This window comes from Eutrigla gurnardus (genome assembly GCF_963514095.1).
Source record: "Eutrigla gurnardus genome assembly, chromosome: 9".
Classification (NCBI taxonomy): Eukaryota; Metazoa; Chordata; class Actinopteri; order Perciformes; family Triglidae; genus Eutrigla; species Eutrigla gurnardus.
Genome location: NC_139923.1, coordinates 19,710,674 through 19,732,552, shown reverse-complemented (window position 1 = coordinate 19,732,552; position 21,879 = coordinate 19,710,674). Strand labels below are relative to the sequence as shown.

At 42.2% G+C, this 21,879-nt stretch overlaps 3 protein-coding genes and 1 long non-coding RNA gene across 4 annotated transcripts; 1 reads left to right on the top strand and 3 right to left on the bottom strand.

The window, feature by feature from the left end:
• Positions 1-1,608: 1,608 nt before the first annotated feature.
• Positions 1,609-7,297, bottom strand: fkbp4 (FKBP prolyl isomerase 4). Its single transcript, XM_084016685.1, has 11 exons — positions 6,802-7,297; positions 6,167-6,311; positions 5,947-6,089; positions 5,681-5,801; positions 4,897-5,053; positions 4,505-4,592; positions 4,307-4,390; positions 4,029-4,214; positions 3,712-3,855; positions 2,982-3,077; positions 1,609-2,846 (listed from the first exon to the last, which is right to left on the bottom strand). Exons 1-11 carry the CDS (start codon positions 6,898-6,900, stop codon positions 2,745-2,747), a joined length of 1,365 nt encoding a protein of 454 aa, XP_083872811.1. The 5' UTR covers positions 6,901-7,297; the 3' UTR covers positions 1,609-2,744.
• Positions 7,298-8,013: 716 nt separating this feature from the next.
• Positions 8,014-14,963, top strand: ddx11 (DEAD/H (Asp-Glu-Ala-Asp/His) box helicase 11). The gene is made up of 27 exons (XM_084016688.1): positions 8,014-8,209; positions 8,295-8,510; positions 8,606-8,692; positions 8,803-8,939; positions 9,023-9,080; positions 9,182-9,289; positions 9,415-9,502; positions 9,832-10,034; positions 10,207-10,281; positions 10,355-10,432; positions 10,512-10,558; positions 10,785-10,864; positions 10,984-11,025; positions 11,114-11,181; positions 11,286-11,324; positions 11,417-11,555; positions 11,897-12,028; positions 12,113-12,225; positions 12,311-12,383; positions 12,850-12,953; positions 13,041-13,190; positions 13,300-13,368; positions 13,458-13,558; positions 13,639-13,723; positions 13,807-13,882; positions 13,982-14,136; positions 14,228-14,963. Exons 1-27 carry the CDS (start codon positions 8,021-8,023, stop codon positions 14,258-14,260), a joined length of 2,745 nt encoding a protein of 914 aa, XP_083872814.1. The 5' UTR covers positions 8,014-8,020; the 3' UTR covers positions 14,261-14,963.
• On the bottom strand, positions 11,552-12,227 carry LOC311017976. Its single transcript, XR_014597671.1, has 3 exons — positions 12,117-12,227; positions 11,843-12,032; positions 11,552-11,612 (listed from the first exon to the last, which is right to left on the bottom strand). It is a non-coding gene; the product is annotated as an uncharacterized lncRNA (long non-coding RNA).
• Positions 14,964-15,075: 112 nt separating the features above from the next.
• wash1 (WAS protein family homolog 1) lies at positions 15,076-21,432 on the bottom strand. Its single transcript, XM_084016684.1, has 11 exons — positions 21,296-21,432; positions 20,613-20,753; positions 19,925-20,036; positions 19,635-19,781; positions 17,856-17,992; positions 17,618-17,753; positions 17,305-17,500; positions 17,047-17,208; positions 16,142-16,294; positions 15,690-15,761; positions 15,076-15,591 (listed from the first exon to the last, which is right to left on the bottom strand). Exons 1-11 carry the CDS (start codon positions 21,301-21,303, stop codon positions 15,449-15,451), a joined length of 1,407 nt encoding a protein of 468 aa, XP_083872810.1. The 5' UTR covers positions 21,304-21,432; the 3' UTR covers positions 15,076-15,448.
• Between the last annotated feature and the right edge of the window lie 447 nt (positions 21,433-21,879).

Sequence of the window (21,879 nt, the reverse complement as noted above, 5' to 3'; positions counted from 1 at the left end):
AAAAAGACCGGATCCGAGCTGGTTTCGCCTTCAAATTAAAAGCGTGGTGATGTCACAGAGTGGTGAAAGGTAAATCATCGATGCGTGCACGCGCATATTCACGATTAAATGCCTTTAGTCCGCTGTGTGTTACTGGCAAAATGTCTTATTTTATTAATAGTTTGGTTTTAAATGCCGACGTGTTGCTCACTGGAGGCTTTATTTTGAAATAGGATACCGGAAAGGCTTTTTGTTTGCGGCGAGTTTGACACCACTCTGGGATGGAGCGGAGGAGTGAACGTGGGCAGCACCCCACCCTTTACCTTGGGATTTACCTGCGACAGGTAACAGCCACCTTTACAAATACTGCACGTCGTTCATTTGCACGTTAAACACGAGGTAAAGGCAGGTTTGTTACAAGTGAGAATGCCAAGAGAGGGCTCATATTGAGTTAAAATACTAGCCAGAAATAGTAGTGGTTGAAAAGTACAGTGTAATCCCATTTTATTATTACGTGGGCTAGTAAAATGCAATCAATATTTGTGAACGTGAGCTTCCCTCTATCAAAGAGAGAGAAACTAGAGAAGTAGTTTATCAAAAAACGATTGTATTGTTCTCAACGCTAAAAGAGGAAATGTGGCTACCCAGAACAAACCCCCCATGGAAATTGGTGTAGTTCCCCTTTAAATTCTTAGGCAATTAAATAACCACAGAGCGATAGGGCCAGACATTAAACCTATATGAAGCAATGTCCGTTTGTTTGCAGTGAATTCATGTTTCATCTAGTTTGGTAACTCAATAGAAACTTATAATTTAATTGCTCCAAAAAAAGTTTGGAAAAAAACCCACAGGTGAGTCCTTCCTCCACCTCCCTGATCCTTAGTTGATTTGGTTGTACGACAAAACTCAAAATAAAGCCTACAATCAATAAAATACTGTAAATAGCAAATTAATAGCCCCTTGACTTTTTTTTATTCCACCTGTAGAGAACAAGAAGTGCTGAGCAGTAATCACTCTGGAAAGAGATCACATTTGTAAAGTGACACGGGTGTCTCTGTGAGAAAGCTGGAGGATCAGATCAGCTCCTGTTCGTACTCGGAAAAGAAGACTCTGACCTCCTGACTGCTGCATGTACACACTGGACCAAATCATTGATACATTGTGCAATAACACATCTTACACTGGGGTCATAATAAAAATATATAGACGCTAATAATATAAATGCTTATATGCTGATGCCATTTAATAAAGTAAAGCTGATATTATATTCACCATGCTTTAAATATAATTAAATTGGCAATATCGCTTTACATTCTATTGGACTAATCAACTGATTAACCGTTTAAGCTTTCAACCCATCCAAATGTCTAAAATAACTTGTGCAAATTATATATAATGAATATCTTAATGGCATTATTCAAAAGCATTTTCTTCGTTATTTTACTTCGTTAAGATAAAAGGTTTGAATAAAAAAGGTAAAAGACTGAAATAATTGCTCCTGTGAAATGCCAATAGTCAGCAGACTCCTCATTATATTTGACAATCTCCACTTCAAGACCGGCCATGGGGGGAAAAAATAAGTACTGCATGGAAACTGTGTGGAACATATATAAAGAATATCACACATGATCAAGTTGTAGCTGTCATTTATTATATCCTTCTGTCAGGGCAGACCAAGCAGTGACCCTTCCAAAAGACAAAGATAAACTCAACATACGACCCATAGCCCAGTTTTAAATTAGCCCCCTAATTTAGCTTCTTGCAATACTCTACCAGTACTCATGACTGACGATGAACAGGGCTCACATTTACATCTGGCGTACCGTCTTCGACAGCCCGATTCCAATGAGCTGTACATGCACACGTTGTTACGTGTACTTTTTACAGTAAACTCTTTATTACTTGAGTGAGTCCAGGAGAAGCTAATCCATGTGCTTTTTAGCTGCTTCAAAATGCACATATTCCAGTTAAGTAATTTGTTGTATTCGTCGTTTTAAGAACAATACAGAACTCACAAACACAACAACGGGGAGAAAAAAAGAAAAAAAGTACAAAGTCAATATTTCCAAAGTAAATGTGAACAGTCCTGTACCCTGGGGCTCTAGGGGAGTCCCACGTTTAGATTGAGAGAGAAGCTCGAAGTTCGACATCTATTCCAGGCTAATGTCATATTACTCCACCTATCCACAGTGCTGCTACATACGTACTTTGGGACACAGTCACTCTAACATTCAGACACGAGTCTATGCACACAACCATCACAACTCCAGGAATTGATCAGTAGGCCCATGAGGAGTGTTAGATGGATAGCACAAAACTTTAGGAGGAGTAGAGGACAGAGGGGAGTGCAAGGTGAATGGTCTAGCCCTTGACGGGTGAAATTCTGCACTTAACAGTTGGATGCATTTTTTTCCTACCCAAAACGCTGTGAAAACACATGCACAGTTCAAAGCTGTGGGTGGAAAGGGGTTCAGGGGTGGGGGGGGGGTTGTGGCACACAATTCATTTATTAAAACCACGTCGTACAGTGCCATCAGCTGGAGAAGTCTCAACTGATTGGGTAGCTGCCACAGCAAAAAGCCCAGACACAAACAAAGCCAGCAAAGACTCTTCTAAAGTCAGTGCTCTTGTTGACATGCTCGTTCTCACAAACATCTCATACACAAACACACACACACACAGACACACACGCACATCCTGAAACACAAATGGCTGAAGATACAAAAGGCTGATGTAAAGATGAACCATAACAGTCACATCGTCATCTACACGTTTGCTTCGCTCACAACTTCCTTTTGTCCGTTCTCAACTTCCATCTCATTATCGCTGTTCTCCTTGATGTCACTCTTCACCACCCCTGCTTCTTTCTGTTCATGGAGGGGAAGAAACAAAACAAATCAGCATTTCGCCCCACCACTTTTTTTTTTTTTAAAGTCTCTGACGATCTAAAAGCATGCTAATCCCACCCCCTTGTGGCTGTTTTAGAAAACACAATCCTTCACCTTTGAATCCCTATCTGCAAATTTCTGGAACATGTTGGCGTAGATGCGTTTGTCCTTCTCGTGCTGCTCCTTGATACGTTTCTGACAAAGGCTCACCTGGCAGAACAAAATGAAAGAGAGGTCAAACAAGAAAATACTCAGATGTGGCACAGGTAAAACCAAAATATACACTTCAAAGAATGTCTTCAGATTTTTACAGCACTTTGACCAGCTGAAGGATTATCAGGAATAGTTTCAACTTGGGCTTCACTTCACTAAACTGATGTGGCTTACATGCATGTCCAAACAGACAGAATTGCTGCAGAATTCCTTTTTTCCCACGTCTGTGACATATGCTATTGACACTGTAATGACAGGTGGAATGTTGTTGGTATGATCTCACTTTAACCTGAGCTAACCCTAACCTACTTAAATGGTTGCCAAATTAAAAAGCATTAGGCTGCAAGTAATTAAGTCTGGTAGTTTTACAAACAGCAAATGAATGCGGAACAGTTTATCAGCTAAATCAGTTCACACCAGACATTATAATGCCAGTTTCATTGCTGATAATGGCAAAATAAATAGTCAGATGCCACAGCAAATTGAGTCTTGACTGTATAAAAAAAAAAAAAAAAAAGACATTCAATTATCCCTCTGAACTTTTTGGGGGATTTGTAACAAACTTGTCATGGTGACAAATGATCTAGTAAAATAAGACCTGGAATGATCTTAAATACATATTGCACTATACCTGGCTCTTGGCAGCCTTGTTGGAAGGATACAGTTGAACAACCTGCTGGAAGTCATCTCTTGCCCTGTCAAACTCCTTCATACCAAACAGTGCCTCTCCCCTTCGGAACAAAGCCTTCTCATTCGATGCATCCAACTCCAGAGCCTATAATTATGAGCAAAGAATAGTGAGATGTCACAGTATTTAAACTACATCAAGCAAAAACATTAAACTAAACTTGATTAAAAAAAATTAACTCTTACACCAACATGTTTTTAACCTGGTAAACACTGAGTGAATTATGACAAATTGTTGCCAAATGTGTAAACAAAAGATACCTTGTCACAACTTTCTAGGGCTTGGTTTGGCTCCTGTAGTTTAAGGAAGCACATGGCCAAGTTCAGATGCGCTGCCAGCCGCAAAGCTTTTGCGTTCTTCTCGTCCTCCTCTGACAAACCAGATTCATGTTCCAGCCATGACACAATCCTTTTGTACTGCACTGACGCCTGCTTGTATTTTCCCTCCTGAAATTAAATCAGTGCATTAGAAAACATGAAACATATTTCTTAAAAATGATGTGTATAACTACGCACTTGGTAGATACCCCACTGCTCACCTTATAATACTGTGTTCCCTTGTCTTTGACAATGCTGCTCTGTTCAAGCTTCTCTACCGAGTTCATCTCCCATGATTCCTTCGCCTAAAGAAAACCAAAATTCATTTCTTAGGAGAATATGTTGTTGTATACAACCGCTGTGTAATTGGCCAGCTAAAGCAAAGTTGTGTTCGCAACACAGCAGCAAGATCTGTTTACCTTCTCAAAGGCCGTCAGCTTGATTTTGTAATGCAGTGTTGCTCCAACAGGAATGTTATACTTTGCATTGCCATTCCCAAAGCCATATCTGCAAATCAAAAGACACGTATTAATTATCTCAAGTGTAGTGTATAAATGGAATATTATCTGTTGCAGTTTAACGTAAAACAGCATAGCAGTGTAATATATATCGTACTGGCCGTACTGGAGTCTGGTTGTGTGTTAGTCTAAAGGCTAGGATTGTTTTATTGCCCATTCTAAATTCAACAGTTCATATTGGGAAATGTATATAAACACATGAATAATCTGAAAATAAATAAATAAATAAAAACACATTTAACACTATGACAACACATAACAGTAAGAACTTGTCTTAGTACATGTGATCATACTTAGGCTTAATAATGAAGAGTGCCTCCTCTCCCTGCTCCATAGCCGTTATAGCTTTCTCCACTCCAACTGGAAAGCCAAGATTCTCTCCATCTCCGATCTCAAACTTCAGTTGTCTCTCATCAAATACACGTCCCTCACAGGTACCCTCCACACTTACTGAAAGGGGTTGGGAAAAAATGCTGGGGTTAGCTTGTGCTCCATATCTGTTGATTTAGCCACAAACGTGTTATCATGCAGGACATTGACAGTTGAGATCAAGTGATGCAATTCAAATATTTTGCTTTGTTAATCAAGCCTGCAAAATGTATTGCAGCAAAGTACCATCAAGATGGATGAAGAAGACAAAATACGAAGCAGAAAGTCCGGTTTGAAGGCACAACGGCAGTTTTTGCTAATTAGAGCAAACAATAGAAGTTGCACAATGCTACAGTGTGGTGCTATATTTTTGGGAATCTGCAAGACCATTTATGGCTTTATGCAAATGATCATCATCAAATATTTACGGAGTGTTGGTCTTACTTGTTTGTTGAAGCTTAATAAAGAAAGTAGACTACCATTACTTTTGTTAGAAACTTCACTCATTAACATCGTTACATTATCGCATAAGCACCTCAAGAACTGCTTTCACCTAAAAATAAACACAGACTTCAGATTTCCAAGGATGGGTATGAATCAAACTTAAAATGAAATGTACTAATCCCTATTCAATTATATAGCGTTGCCTTAAAAGCAGGTACATTTCTTCAATGTTAGCCAAGAAATATCTGTGTCTGGATGCGTTACCGTCAACAGAAGCTCCTTCATTGGGCTTGGAATATCCCTGCCCTTTAGTGATAATACGACGGATGATTCCTCCATCCTCTTCTTCAGTTATGTCCTCGCCTCGAAATTCAAACAGTTCCACCTACAAGTGTGCCGATAAATGAATACATTTAAAAGAAATCACTTTTGACACCCAGAATATAATCAGGGTGTACAATATCCCAACACAAACAAGGGAAACCCCAAGTATAAAATAGATACAGTAACCTGATATCACTGACGCTTACCTCAAAAATAAGAGTGGCATTGGGGGGTATCTTGGGTGGACTGCCTGCAGATCCATACGCGTACTCGGGCTTACAGATCAGCTGGCACAACTCCCCCACTTTCATTGTGGCTATGCCGATGTCCCATGCCTTTATTACTTGACCTAAACACAAAGACTGATTACAAAGACTGATTGTGAAACTATGACAGGTGAATGTCTGTGCTACACACAAATCCAACCTTTGCCCAACTCGAAGGAAAACTTCTCCCCTCGGTCTCTGCTCGAGTCGAAAGGGGAACCATCCAAAAGTGTGCCCACATAATGTACGAACACTTTGTCACCGGTCATAGGCAGCTCTGTGCCTGTGCCTTCCCTTTTCACCAGCTGAAAAAAAAAATAGCAAGAAGAGAATTGATCAAAAACAGTGGGTGGGGGGGGGGGGGGGGATTAAAATAATAAAAAAAAAAAGCACCATAAGAGTTAAAGCTGCCAAATCCTTGTGAATGAACGTGAGCTGTAAATCCCCGCGTGGCTCTGCGTGTGTCAATATCAAATGTACCCATCAGCATTAATAGTTTTTTGCATTTACTACCTCTTCAGGGGTACAGAACTTTCTAGAAATGTGGGACTGCCCAAGTACCCACGTTGTTGATACCCTGTCAATAAGTTAACGTTAGCTATGAATGGTAGGAAACGAGATAAATAGGGGCACGGCGTTGTCAACATTGTAGCTCGCATAAGCTGTTTTTATTGACAGTGCGAGCATTAGCCTCGCTAGCAACAGCTAACGTTAGCCTATCCTAATGCGTAATCGGATAGCAGCTAGCTAACCCATCAGCTAGCTGGATGTATATAGAGTAACCGAAACACCTACCTTTAGAACACCCCCGTCTTTCTTTGGTGTGATGTCGTCTCCCTCCATTGGGATGGTGTTCTGTCCTTCACTTGTCTGCTCCTCTGCAGTCATTGTCATGGAGAATATTTCACCCTTCCTAATGTTACTCCTCTGACCCGTACCGCGATCCCAATTAACACTGGCGAATAGTAGTGGTGGCTGAAGCTAACTGTACTTCTCAAACCACGCCAAGTGCAGCAAGAGACAACCTGACTAACGTCAACGCTAACAGGCTAACAAACGTTGGTCAAAGCTCCTCGCTAGCCTTACGTACTTGCGAATACTACTGAAGATAAAACACACGCTACTGGTTACAACTAGCTGCGTTGAGAGACCGTGGTATCGCCGTGCACCAGTCACTCTCGTATCCAAGCAGCCTTCGGTTGGGATAACGTACTTCAAGTCCACGTTGTGTTGCAATCTGGCGTCTGACAAGCGTTAAAGAAGGGCAGAGAATTTTCCAGACATTCTAGGAGGAACCAGTGGATGAACTCGCGTTGGTGGCGTTTCTTTAGGGCATACGCACCTCCCGGAAAGGCGGGGCACTTACAAAGAACAGCGCAAACGCGTAATTTACAGATATACCGCTAGTATGCTCTCACGTAGATAACTAATAGTTCATTTTTTTGTAATAACCTCATAGTCCCGCGTTAAATGACAAAAATCGGGCATATGCGTACATTGCCCCGTGCACGTAAGCACTCCGCTATAGTAAAACATGCACTCTTTGGTTTATCTTGCTCCCTATTGGTCACATTCTGTCCCCACGGCTGTCTGTTGGCGCGGTTGTTGAATAACCGGGGAGTTGAACACAACAACACAAAGTAAAGATATTCGTTTTAAGGACATCAGCGGGTAAGTAGCTATTGTATTAGCAATCATGGGAGTTCAGCTAATAAGGGGATATGTTATGAGTTAGCTAGCTAAAAAGATTCCCATACGAGGCACCTTCACAGCTCACAGAGACAACCTTGCTAGCTGCTTGACATTACGTGTAAACGTGACGGTAGACGAGCTGGAAATTAAACGATGAGTTGTACCCGATGTGATGCAGCGAGATGATATGAACATGAATTAGAAATAAGTTCGTCAGTTATGCACAAAAGCAGAATTCAAGCAGAATTCGGCACCTTGACTTGGTGCTTCATGTTAGACACAACATCACTATCAGGAGTTAATACGAGCCAGTCTAAACACAATGTGTGCCGTTCAGTTGATTAAGGGGCTCCTGTGTTGTCTTCCAGAGAGGATCACGAGCATGGAGAACGGCAGGGCCCAGTTCCCATTTCCCTACCAGCCCTACAACATCCAGGAGCAGTTCATGCAAGCCCTGTACAGAGCTCTTGACCAGGGCAAAGTTGGGATCTTTGAAAGTCCAACTGGAACTGTATGTTTGCTTGTACGTAAGAGAGATCACAGCAGAAGCCATTTGATTTTATTGATACATTTGTTGTTGATGTCCTTTAACCCAGGGCAAGTCTCTGAGTCTGATTTGTGGAGCACTGAGCTGGCTCACAGACTATGAGGAGAAGAAGAGAGAGGAGGCAGCCGCTCTGCTGCAGGAAGGAGAAACCGCTCTTTCCACTTCTGCTGCTCCATCGTCCACGACCGGCTCCTCAGCAGAGCCCGACTGGATCACTGATTTTGTTCAAAAAAAGGCAGAGCGTGACATGGTGTCAAAGTTGAAGGTAAGAATGTCATTGTGTTTTTTCAGATGTGAGCTTGGCGTGGATGTCTGGGATTTCATCTTCTCACCTGCTCAACTTGTTATTTTGCGCGTCAGGAGGAAGAACTGAAAAGAAAGAAGAGGGAAGAACGATTAGAAATGATCAGAAACAACGCTCAACTCAAGTATGCAATGAAAAGAAAAGTAAGTGATCTTGCACACTGGCATTTTAAGGAGTCCAGGCATCAGGAATGTACCCAAATGTTACAATCACTGTAAGTCAAGTCTCTACAATTCAATGTATGCGTCTATAGAGCTGTGAAGATGAAGAAGCATTCAAATTGCTTCAGCTCAGTAAAGAGGAAAAAACTGAGACACAGGGAGATCAAGAGGACGAGGAGCTTATCGTTGCAGACTATGAGAGCGACGACGAGTCAAAGACCAAGAGCAGGTGAGGGCAGCCATTGATTGGGTAGCAATCATCTCAGATGTTGTGACAGACGATGACAGCAGGCTGTTTGCTCTCGTGCTCAGATTTTATGGTGCTGAGGATGACACAGACGATGAACTGGTTGAAGAACATGTCACAAAGGTATGTGAGAGAGATATATAGCATTGTAATAACTGTAAGGAGGAGCGTCCCACTGATATGAAACACTGGTGTCACATATAAGTCTGTATGCACGTCCACAGATTTACTACTGCAGTCGAACTCACTCCCAGCTGGCCCAATTTGTCCACGAGGTTCAAAAGAGCCCCTTCAGCAAGGACATCAGTCTGGTCACGCTGGGTTCACGGCAGGTACACACAGAGACTACATCAGTTTGTTTCCATGTTTCAAATAAAGATTCCTGAATTTCTCATGTTATTTATACCTTAATTACTTCACTTATCTGACAGTAAACACAAAACTGTGTATTTTCCAGAATCTGTGTGTCAATGAGGAGGTGCGTCGCCTGGGCAGCATCCAGCGCATCAACGACCGCTGCATGGAGATGCAGAAAAACAAACACGGTGAGAGAGCCGCTTGACCGACCTAAAGGAAGAACATTTCCTAATAACTTCAGGCTTCCGGAGATTTGTAGTTTCTGAAATGTCACTTAACCTTCATTTGAACCGAATTCAAAGCTCTGTTGAGATTTAAAAATAAATTGTATTTTTCTAGTCCAAGAAAGGCGGCAATAACAAACTTAGACAGACATAAAAAATAATTAAACAGGAATGCTATCATAAAATGATTCATATTTCTAATGCATTAAGATAACCCATGATCCATGAGCTGTCCCAAAACATAAAAAAAGAGTTGTTTTACTTAAAACGCTGCCTGTTCTACCATTTTGCAGAGAAGCAGCATCATGAAGAGGCTGTAAAACGTAAGCGAGGCCCAGCAAAGAGTGTGTGTCCCTATTACAGAGCTTCAGCAATGCAGCAGATGAGGGACAGTGTTCTGGGGACGGTCCACGACATAGAGCAGATGCTGAAGCTGGGCAGAGAGACACATGCATGTCCTTACTACGCCACGCGCCTCGCTGTCCCCCCTGCACAGGTAACACTGTCCTCTTTGTGCTCACTTCATCCTTTCCTGTGTCTCATTACTTGCTTGCGGTGCTGCTAACATCACTCTCTTTTCCCTAATTTCTAGCATTTTTATTTATTAATTAACTTTTTTTGCATGTAGATTGAGTTTGAGTGTTGATCTGTTTATTGTGTCTGCATAGTTGGTGGTGTTACCCTATCAGATGTTGCTTCATGAGGCCACAAGGAGGGCAGCAGGGGTCCAGCTGAAGGGGCAGGTAGGATCACAGGTTATTTTTGATTCTATAATAAGACATTTTAAATGAATTAATTTATTGTTTTTAATAACAGGTGGTGATCATTGATGAAGCTCACAACCTTAGTGACACGATCTCCTGTATACACAGTGCAGAGCTCACTGGAGCGCAGGTGAACACATTCATACACAAAGTATAGGTTTAATTTACGTTTGTTCTCTGCAATATACTAAATTGTGAACCTTCTGTAGCTTTGCCGCGCCCACTCGCAGCTCGCCCAGTATGCCGACCGCTATAAGTGAGTACGCACACGCAGACTCACACAATGCACTCATTCACTGATCCATATTGTACTAGTGCAGCGCCCATTCAGCACCACCTTCCATGATATAGGCATCCTCTAGCATATATCACTTTACAGTGTGTTAAAAAAAAATGCTACTAATAAAAATAAAGTCAATCGTGAAGGACAGACATACAGAGACCCCTTCCATTTTAGTTTGTTTATCTTTCTACATTATCAGGAGCAGGCTGAAGGCAAAGAACCTGATGTACATCAAACAGATTCTGTTTGTGATCGAGGGCCTCGTCCAGGTGCTGGGAGGTGAGTGTGTTTGGGCTAAAATAAGCTTTTCATTATTGATAATTGCCAGTCCTGCAACATAGGTAGGAGGCGAAAATTGCCAGAGATTTTCAATGATGACGTAAATGTTATCCTTGCAGGTAAGGTGGGGCAGAATCCACAGAGCCAGACTACACAAACAGGTTAGTACATAATAACCACACAAAGACACACACACTAATACACACGTGAGAAGTAATTGCCAACCAGTCACATGTCTTTGTCTTTAAGGAACTGAAATGCTCACCATTAACAACTTCCTCTTCAAGGCTCAGATTGACAATATCAACTTGTTCAAGGTAGTTGAAAGTGTTTTAATGGTGTTAAATATTAAAAGTCATGGATTGTAAACACCATATCCAAACTCTTGACTCTTTCAACGTCACTGTCTCCCTCACTTTAGTTACCGAGATACTTCGAGAAGAGCATGATCAGCAGGAAAGTGAGTGTTTAATATGTGTTGATTTATGCCTCCTAAACACGGAGTGATCCGCTGTCAAATCAAATGAACGTCCGCACGTCTCCTCCATGCAGTTGGGAGGCTTTGTGGAGAAGTACGCTGGATCAGGTGTGAGTCTGCACACTCCGATCAGCTCCAACAAGGAGAACCGACGCACAGAGGGCTTAAACCGCTACCTTCAAACGCTGCAGAGCAACCAGAGCAGCACACCAGGTCAGGAGGCGTGGGATCACGGCAGCAACATGACATCACGTTGCAAGAAAAGTGATCCTATTCAGCAACGAGAAAAGCTATACTTTATGTAACTATATTGTGAGATGTGTTGAAGTGGACATTTAACAACTTTACACGTATAAAGCACTTTTGCAGACACTAACTACAACTACTTCTATCACGTATGTTGCTATCCAACTAGCATGTTGAGTGTTTTTGGTTAAGTTGGATCTCGATTGCATGTGCAGATATTATTCACTGAGCAGACACTGAGCAATATAGCATACCTCTGGTTGTTGTTCATGATGATTTATCTACTCCATCTGCTCCCATGTGTGCAGTTTCTTCAGCAGACCAGCAGGGGTCAGAGGCAGAGAAGGTGCTGTCTGCATCTCCCATGATGCAAGTGGAGGGTTTCTTCATGGCTCTCACCAACAGCAACACTGATGGAAGAGTGGTGGTGCACAGACAAAGTACCTTTTTTTTAAAAACACACTTCAATTAAAGGACAGTAATGAAATCAAAGTGTTATAAACCCCTCCGTGTTTTACGCCCAGGTACTTTGTCAGAGAGCAGCGTCAAGTTCCTGCTGTTGAATCCAGCGGTCTACTTTGCCCAGGTGGTGAAGCAGTGCAGAGCGGTCATCTTCGCAGGAGGAACCATGCAGCCCGTAAGTCATTTTAAATCCACTTAAAAATAAATCGAGCCTTTGCTGTGAAAGTTTTTTTTATCATTCTGAAAGATGTTATATGTAGGTTTCCGACTTCAAACAAGAGCTCCTTTTTTCTGCCGGAGTGGGAGAGGAGCGCATCACGGAGTTTTCCTGTGGTGAGTGGCCCATTTTTAGAACGCCACAGTACTTTGTGGTTTCTCTTTTTGTGCTTTTATAATGCACTCTCTTTTAGTGATGTGTTTATCAATATTTCTGTGTGTGGGATTTTTTTGATGAATAATATAATGCTTCACTCAAATAACTGATTTTTAGTATGCATGCTAATTTTCTGTTGGGCTGTGCACACAGATAGACCAAGAGTCATGTCATGAGCTCACACCTGGTTCGACTGATGGAAGTGACAGATTATATGAACAGAATGATAACCGATGATAAAAATGACATCTTGTGATAAACATGACTTAATTGTCCATCCACTATGTACCACCACTAACCCTATATTAAGATAGCTAGATATAAGGAATATTATTTTATTTGATGCCAAATAAATGTGTACTTTTTTGTTTGTATTGTTATATTAAAATCATTAAAATACCATTTTCCTTTGTCCGGTAACTGTAGGTCATGTAATTCCTCCCGAGAACATTCTTCCCCTCGTCTTGTGCAGCGGTCCATCCGGTCAGGAGCTGGATTTCACTTTCCAAAACAGAGACTCTCCACGCATGGTAACACACACACACACACACACGATCAGATTGAATGCAGCTGCACTGTTTGCACGAGCACTCCTGCAAACGTGTTTCTGTTGACAGATGGACGAGACGGGGCGTATTCTCTCCAACATTTGCAACGTGGTCCCAGGAGGGGTGGTGTGCTTCTTCCCTTCTTACGAGTACTCCAGGCGAATCGTTTCTCACTGGGAGGCCAGCGGCGCACTGACTCGTCTGGCTAACAAGAAGAAGGTACGTCATCGTAGAAAGCCGCATTTATGGCGCTGAATTCTTTTAAGGGAAGTGTTCTTGAAGTGAACTTTCCAGACGGTGTCTAAATCTATCACAATTACTTTCTCAGATCTTCCAGGAGCCAAAGAAAGCCAACCAGGTTGAGCAAGTGCTCAACGAATTCTCCCGCTGCATCCAGGTAAAACCTCATCACTAACATTGACATTATGTTCAGTATGAGATGATTTACATTCACTCACACGTTACTATGTGCATGTCTTCTGTTAGAGGTGTGCTGTGGACGTCGGCGGGCTCACAGGAGCGTTGCTGTTCTCTGTAGTCGGGGGAAAGATGAGTGAGGGCATCAATTTCTCCGATGACCTGGGCAGGTGAGGGTCGTTCGTGAGCACATCGACAGTCGTATGCCGTCTAAAACGTGATACTAAATGCTCTGTGCATGTGATGACAGGTGTGTGGTGATGGTGGGAATGCCATATCCCAACATCAAATCCCCAGAGCTGCAGGAGAAGATGGCCTATATGGACAAACACCTGGTGAGAGACTGTTCTTATAGTCTTCACTGTATCAACAAGGTCACAAATCATCAATCTCATCACAGTGATGTTTGTGTGTTTAGCCTCATAACGGTGGGAGGAGCCCTGGCCAAGTCCTAATAGAAAACCTCTGCATGAAGGCTGTCAATCAATCCATAGGTAACGATGCAACACAGAGACGATAATCTAATCAATAACCATAATCGCTGATTCCATGTTGGTAAGACGGTGTTTGTATTTGATTTTATCTGCCCACAGGAAGAGCTATCCGTCACCGCGGCGACTACTCCTCCGTTGTGCTGTGTGACAGACGTTACGCTCGTCCTGCGACGCTCTCTAAACTTCCCACGTGGATCCGAGATCGCACCAGCACACACGCAACTTTCGGCCCTGCTTTTGCTGCCTTACGGAAGGTGAGAAGCGAGTGCGGTGAAGAATCCAGCGTCACACCTGTGTCGTGACTCAAACGTATTCATATGTTGTCTGTATGTTCTTCCTTCCTAGTTCTTCCTGGAGAAGAAGCAGAAGCAGGTGTAGTGTCGCTTACACTGCGCCGAACTGACATTTCCCAAGATTGAAGAACTTCAGGGAAATCCAGTGCAACAGCGGTCACTGCAAATTTAGCAAACCGGAAAAATATAACGTCCAAAAATATTATAAGATAATTATAGGGCATCTGTAAAACTTCTTTTCACAAGATTGCCACATGCCTTTTATTTATGTTTACATTCTTCAACATATTGAAGCAGCCCTGAGTTCTCCCGGCTGGAGTTGTGCGTTAAGTTCATAATATCTGCTTTATTTTACGTCTCAGCTTCTAGTGCGCTGCTTTGCTTACATCTCTGGCTTTGATAAGCCAAGAATAGTGAATACAGGTTTATGATGTCACACTGCAGACAAAGGCCAAAAGGGGCATTTATCAGATTGACTCAGGTGTGTCAGTCTGGCTGCGTCTTCTAATCTAGTGTGGAGATTAATTACTGCAGCAGCCACTTACACGGATATCAGGCACAGCACCGGCTCAGAGATCCCTGTGACTGATTTACCCTGGCAGAAGATGTTCAATATTTAAAGCATTCATTGTTACGTGTTATGTAATGCTAAAAATATTACTTTTAGGAAGATGTTAGTGAAATGGTTCCTTGATTTCAATGAGTGATCTACTATCATTTGCTTGCATAATTTTATGAAAATATGTTCTACGATCAATATGATTATCAATAAATAATTTTATTGTTGAGAGTTTTACTGTTTTTTTATTTAACTGGTTAGACAAACCAATTATTGGCAATTTTACAATCAATGTTTCTGCAAGATCTTTTTTTAATTTTTTTTTATAATACTATTAAGAATAAAATGTAAGTTCTTTGTACACAACATCATCCAAGACTATCAAATGCTTTCATTACCAGAACTTTAAAAATGGCCAGTGTGTAGCATTTAGGTGGAATCTCTTGGCAGAAATGGAATATAATATTAATAAGTATGTTTTCATTAGTGTATAATCACCGTCGGAGTCCACTACATGCACCACCATGTACGTTGTATAGTAATCCAGAATAGATAAACCCAAACGCTGGCTAGAAAGGCCCATTCATATTTTCCTGTCGGCCACCCTAGATCTCCAACACGAGAAATTTGCAGATGGTTGTAATCTGCATCCTCACCGCTAGATGCCGCCAAATCCTAACACACTGGCCCTTAACGTGTTCATTGTCCATCATTTTATGCCTCCCAGTCATCATCGTCTGCTGGCACATGTGGGGCAGGAAGTGGTGGGATGACATCCGACATCCTGGCAAATGCACCGCCAGTACCGGCGGGAGCGTCACCCGGCTCTCCTCCCGCTGGACCCTTACCAGATATGCCTACAGTGGGAAAAGAACACATTACTGTTTCACTGTATGCAGTTCCAACAACCTGTATCAGTGTTTTCCACCTCATTTGCCATCAAAGGGATCCTCACCTTTCCTTCGCATGGCCAGTTTATTGAAGAGATCAGACATAAAGTCTCCACCACTAGATGCTGCTCCCACGACTGTGAGACAAAGAAAGGCAGTTACTTAATAATGATGCCATCAGTATTTTTTTTTAATTAGCAATTGGAGCAGTGAAATGGTTTCACTCATTCCCCAGTGCTGCACTTCAAAGTGGAGCACATAATTGCAACAAGACTTGTCATCTAGCTCTGAATATGAAATCTTAGGTTGTGACCTGGCCAGCCAACCAGAAAAGGAGGCAAAGATGCTGTCAGACAATCTTTATATGAGGTTGCCATTTATAAAGCAAAGGTACACACACACACACGCACACACGTACACACACACACACGTACACACACACACGCACGCACGCACGCACGCACGCACGCACGCACGCACGCACGCACGCACGCACGCACACAAAATGATATCACACCTTGCTCTTGCTCCTTCTGTTTCTTCTTCTCCATCTTACGCCCTTTAACATTGCGTAATTTGCCGATGCCTCCGGCGTTGCGGATGGACTCCAGGAGATTGGCGCGACCATCTGACGGCTCAACTACCTTGGTGCGAGCACCAGACGCAGGGCCTGTAGACAGAGGACACAGTCAGGGGCGGCAGGGTCATTTGGGTTTTAATAAGTGTGTGTTAGGGGGAAGAAGGTTTTCACCACTTGTGATAGTCGTCCCCATAGTGGCTATTTCACATCATAAGACCTTTTTTGAACCTGACCTCACTAAAATGACCTGTGGTGACCTCTAGGATAATCACAGCATCATGGAACTTTCCAATCACAAACTAGAGACTGATGACATTCGGAGGATGTATGGCTACCCCCTAGGTATGCTGACTAAAAGGGGATTTCTGAGTGGTTTCTAGAAGCTTGTCATCCAATCAATATCTCCAAATGTCAAAAGTTTTAAATACCAACTCACAGCATGACACAGCACTAAATCTGTGAAATATATGGTATCAACGTACGAGACATAATAGAGAAAGGGGATGACTAACATATATTTCAATCAAAATGTTCTAAGCCTTTTGACACTTTCTCCATTTATTTTTATTCATTTATTAATAATTCATTCATATTTTATACTTTTGACTAGAACATCTTGACACACTGCTGCTTTCACTCTCAGCTTTTCAGATTGTACACCACTTCTATGTGGCATCTACTGTTGACCTGCTATCTCTCCCTAAATATCCCCCGTCCCTCTAAAAAAAGATAAAAACAGGTGTGGATCTCAGATGGTCAATATACTAGCAAGCTTAATCATGTTCCTCCAAGTCTGTAGTGTGTAGCCAGTACAGGATTTGAGTTGCACACATGTGACAAACCTGAACTAGGCGCTTGAGAGATTTTTGTGGGGCTGTCAACCGGGGGAGGTGGAGGAGGTGGGGGAGGAGGGGGAGCTCCTGCAGGAATGGCAGGAGCAAGGGCAGGCTCAGGGGGAGGCGGAGGTGGTGGAGGAGGTGGAACATTAGGCTGGAGTGGAGATCCTGAAAGAGAAGAGATGAAAAGTCTTCATCAGCTTTCAAACACTCAGCTTTCAGGATTAACCTGAAGTGTGCGTGCGTGTTTGTGTGTGTGCGTACCATGCACGTCGCTCTCCTCAGAGAAGGAGGGCAGATCAGGGATGTTGTGTGTGGGTCCTGACGGGGCAAAGCCTGGTCCGAGGTCTGCGCTGTAGGACAGGTCATCTGCGATGCCTGGCAGGTCGGGCAGGTAGGATGGCACATCTATCTCGGGCACCTGGCCCAGATCTGGCACGTAGAAATAAGACTCTGCCGTCTGTTAGAGAGAAAAGATTAGAGATAACATTAATCGTTAAATGAATCATTGCCCTCCCACACACTAAAATAGACTAATAAACAATGTGTTTTGGTTGGAGGAGGGTGTTTCATGTACCTGTCTCTCCAGTTGCTCTCTCTTTGTGATGGACAACGGTGCATCGAACGGCTTCTCTTCTTTTTCTGTCTCTAGTGTTGTGTGTGTTTTTGTCACAGCTCCCGCCAGAGGGTCGAGGAACACATACTTCTTATATCTTCGAAAGCAAACAAATACAACCATATGATGACGAGACTGAAGTCTATTTTGTGCTTACAGTGAGCATCTGCCATCTATTTGTGTATGTGTGTGGACTCACAGGTTCTCTGTAGTATTAAAGAGCAACAGGGAGCTGACAGACGAGATGTTGCGTGGCAGACTGCCCAGCCCCTCCTCCGTCTCATCCTCAGACCTCTTCTTCTTGCTCACACACACTGGGAAATACATCAACCTCTCCTGAAAGGAAGATGTAGAGTGAGAGGCTGATCTGTAAAATGTCAACTAAATCTTGAATAACACAAATCACAAATGCCACCAAAGTGCTCCTGCACGCAGATGCATGTGTGGGACATCACTTCTGGGGGATATTAAATAATGCATTTCTGCAACATTGCCAGCAGTGTTTTCATTTCTCCCCGTTATCCCTCTCTGACAAATACACACATACACACACACACACACAAAACAACAGCACGTTTTCAAGTCCAAGCAGACGCAGCAGATTTCTGTAAAGTTTCCTAAAATGGTAATGGAAAAACTGTGGTATTATAAATAATGCAGGACTCTGTGCTGAGCCGTGCACACACACAAACACACACAGACACACAAGCACACACACAGAAAAACACTTCAGAAAACACTATCACGCACACTTTTCTATTGGTCTATTTTCACACATTTTTATCTCCTAATCTAGCATTACCTGTGGAGCAAAAAAACATTAGAACTTAAAATACATTTTTTATGATGTGCAAAAAAGCTTATCAGTGCTGATTGAGTGATAAATATGTTTGTTGTTTTATTATTAATTCTGTTCATCATGAGAAAACCCCTGTTCATGTAAGAAAATGATGAGTGATTAACATAACAAAAAAAATAGCAGAACATTTGCCACGTATGCAGCATACCACATAACAAGCATGTCATATTTCTTTCCACTAAAAATGTTTATCCAGACGAGGCCTGATAATTATTTGAAATTATTATGTAGAATTTGTTTGAAAAATATATTTTTAAATTATATTTTCATCAATCTTTTGCTTTTAATCCAGGTCTGGGTCAAACGGTCCAGATGTCCCTTCCCTGCCTTCCTGAACTATGCTGAGGTTGTTCCATATCAGACAGGATATTATGACACCTCCACTCAGTAACACTTCTCCTTCTGGATATCGGCGCTTTTAACCCCGCCCCTAAGGGTTTCCCCAGGCACGCTGCCAAGGCAGTGACTTTGTTCTTTTGGTCTTTACTCAGAACTCATGATCATAGGTAAGGAATTGAACATAAATTCAGTGTTTTGCCTTTAGACACAGCTAATGCTTCGCACCATGGATCCAGAAAAGGCAGTGGCTCCCATTTATATAGGAAAATGGACGAGAGGTATTCCAGTTACTGAGGCATCACACTCCTCATCAGCAGGGTGCTTAGATTCTTAAGGAGCAAGTTAGACTTGTAGAGGATCAGCTCTTAACTCCTACATACATATTGATGGGGTAATTTGCCCCTACAGTCTACATAAATATGTATATGTATGTACATAAATATGTAGACTGTATGTGCTCCAAGCACTCCTGTCCTCGTATGACTAGAATGAGAGCTGTCCTAATTCTCAGCAGTAAGATACAAGCAATGTAAATGGAAGTTAATCATGCCTCCATTTATCCATTTGCTTTTTTTTTTATTTTTAGCAGTGTCAGCTGTATAAACAGGCCCTAACACTGTCAGGATAGCACCTGCTTTGTTCTCTTTTATATTAGTTACAGCACTATGGTTGTGGGTTTCAAGATATTAGTTGTCGACCACTTTATGAAACTTAGAAAGTCCCATTTTGATTGTTGCATTAATTTATTGTGTCATCAGCATTTTAATGAATGTATCCCACCTGCAAGGCCTTCTCATCAAAGGGTCGTAGTTTGTTCTGTATCCTGTGTCGGGGGCGAGTTTGTGAGGACGGGTCCGTCGCCTCGATAAAGATGGATGTGTAATCCTGAAGTCGATCTGGGGCCGGGTACTTAGCACTAGAGAAAACCTATAAACACAGAAAAGAGTTGACATCACTGACAGACACAGGGCTAATCATTGCTTTCAGCGATATTGTCACCATATTATGTTTCGTGTATCATGGGTATAATGTATTTAAGGCTGCCAGCCAACGTGGAGGTGCCGTGTTACCTTGGTGGCCTTCTTACTGCCTTTGATCTTGTCGACACGGGCCTGAGCGAGTCTGATCCGGTCAGTGACGCTCTGCAGCTGGCGCCGGTTCTTCTCTACGCTGTCAGACACCCTGGAAGCAACACACACATAAACACCAGTATGAATACACACATCCACACACAGGAACATATTAATTATGTCATTGGGACTTCATTTATTTAATAAAGGCGATGTCTAAGTAATAAACAGTTGTTTCTGCACTCCATTAATCATTTCATATCAACCATCTAATTACTTCAACACATAACACATCATCTTTCAAAAGGTTATATTCATAAAACTATTATGTTAATAAATTATAAATCACACCTCCACTATGTTCAGGGTGCCAGACAGGACCATCTGTTCTAAAACAGGTGCAGTGGCATTACATGTAGCTAAGAATGTGGATTCAACTGTGCAATCCATTGAATGTGATGTTAATTTTATGTCAATTAAAAGTTGGAACAGATGCTGTGGTATAACAAACTTTTTTTTGACTGATTTATTTTATGCCATTTTGGTAAAATGTAAATAATGATGACGAATATTGAATCTATTAGACGTTACCTTACACAGATAATGCAATGTGTGTGTGTGTGTGTGTGTGTGTGTGTGTGTGTGTGTGTGTGTGTGTGTGTGTGTGTGTGTGTGTGTGTGTGCTTGCCTTCTGAAAATATCCGTAGAGATGGTCTCCAAGTAGAGTAATGCATCTGCTATCTGATGCACAGCCTCCTCTCTCCTCAGGTCTGGCTGGATGAGAGGCACCGAGTACACCTGGCCCTCCAGGCAGTGCTTCTGCGTCATCCTGATAGACAACAACACAACAGAAGTCTGAGTGTTTAACACAGTAAATCTCTTGACCGTGTGATCTGCATATTATTCCAAAACGTTGACATATCAGTGCTGATAGATAAAGAGCCAGCTAACTCAATCGCAGTGAGGCTTGTGGGTAAGATCTAATATCACAAAGCTGTAATTACGTTATTTGAAGCCAGTATCGTGAACTAACTTTATACGCTTCCTAACCGGAGTCTGCCGCCTGGGAACTAACCCACACTGCTCGACCTCATCTGACTCTCACATGACAGTCCTCGACCATACTGTTTGTAAATTAGTTCAAGATGGTCCATGTAGCTGCATATGGTCATATTGGCAGCTAATAAACGCACTCGAAAACACTTTACAACAAATATATTCCAGATAAATATTCTAACCGTTATAACTAATCGATAATCGTCATAAGAGCCTGTTCGTGTTAAAGAATCGCCGTGAAACCGAACATTAGCTAGTATCCTCAGCTATATGTTATACTGGGGGGTGAATGTGGCATGAAAGTGTTAGTCTCACCTGACCATGGGTGTTGTTTACTTGCTAACGGTTACAGAGAATAATGTTAGCGAGGCTAACGGTGCTAGCACTATCTTTACACATCCATTAGCGAAGCTACTGATTAGCAAAACAGTGGCTCTGTACTTCCGCATCACTGTGACATGTGACCACAACGAGTGTTGCCTTCACGTTCACTCAGAAATGTCTGCTCTCTGACCAGAATCAATGGAACGACTCGAATGAAGTACGGGTTAACGTTACAGTTTTTGTTTTTCGATCGCTACTGAAGTCACATGTGCCAAACTCTTAACTACAATCTGCACATCAGAACAAACTAGATTGTTTTTCATTGCTTGACTACAGTTTTCATAACGTTACACGCTTCTCTCCTGGCTTTAATCACAACCTGCACAACTCTGTGGATTTACAGCACTTTGATCAAATGCTAAACACACCGCTGCCAAAACTGTCAACCACACATTCAAAACAGAATGATTTCAGCCTTCAACCACTTTCAAACACTGATGATTGCAACTTCAGCTGAAAGCCTCATCGGGTGTCTTGTTTTAGACTTGGTAGTGAACACATAGATATAGGGAAAG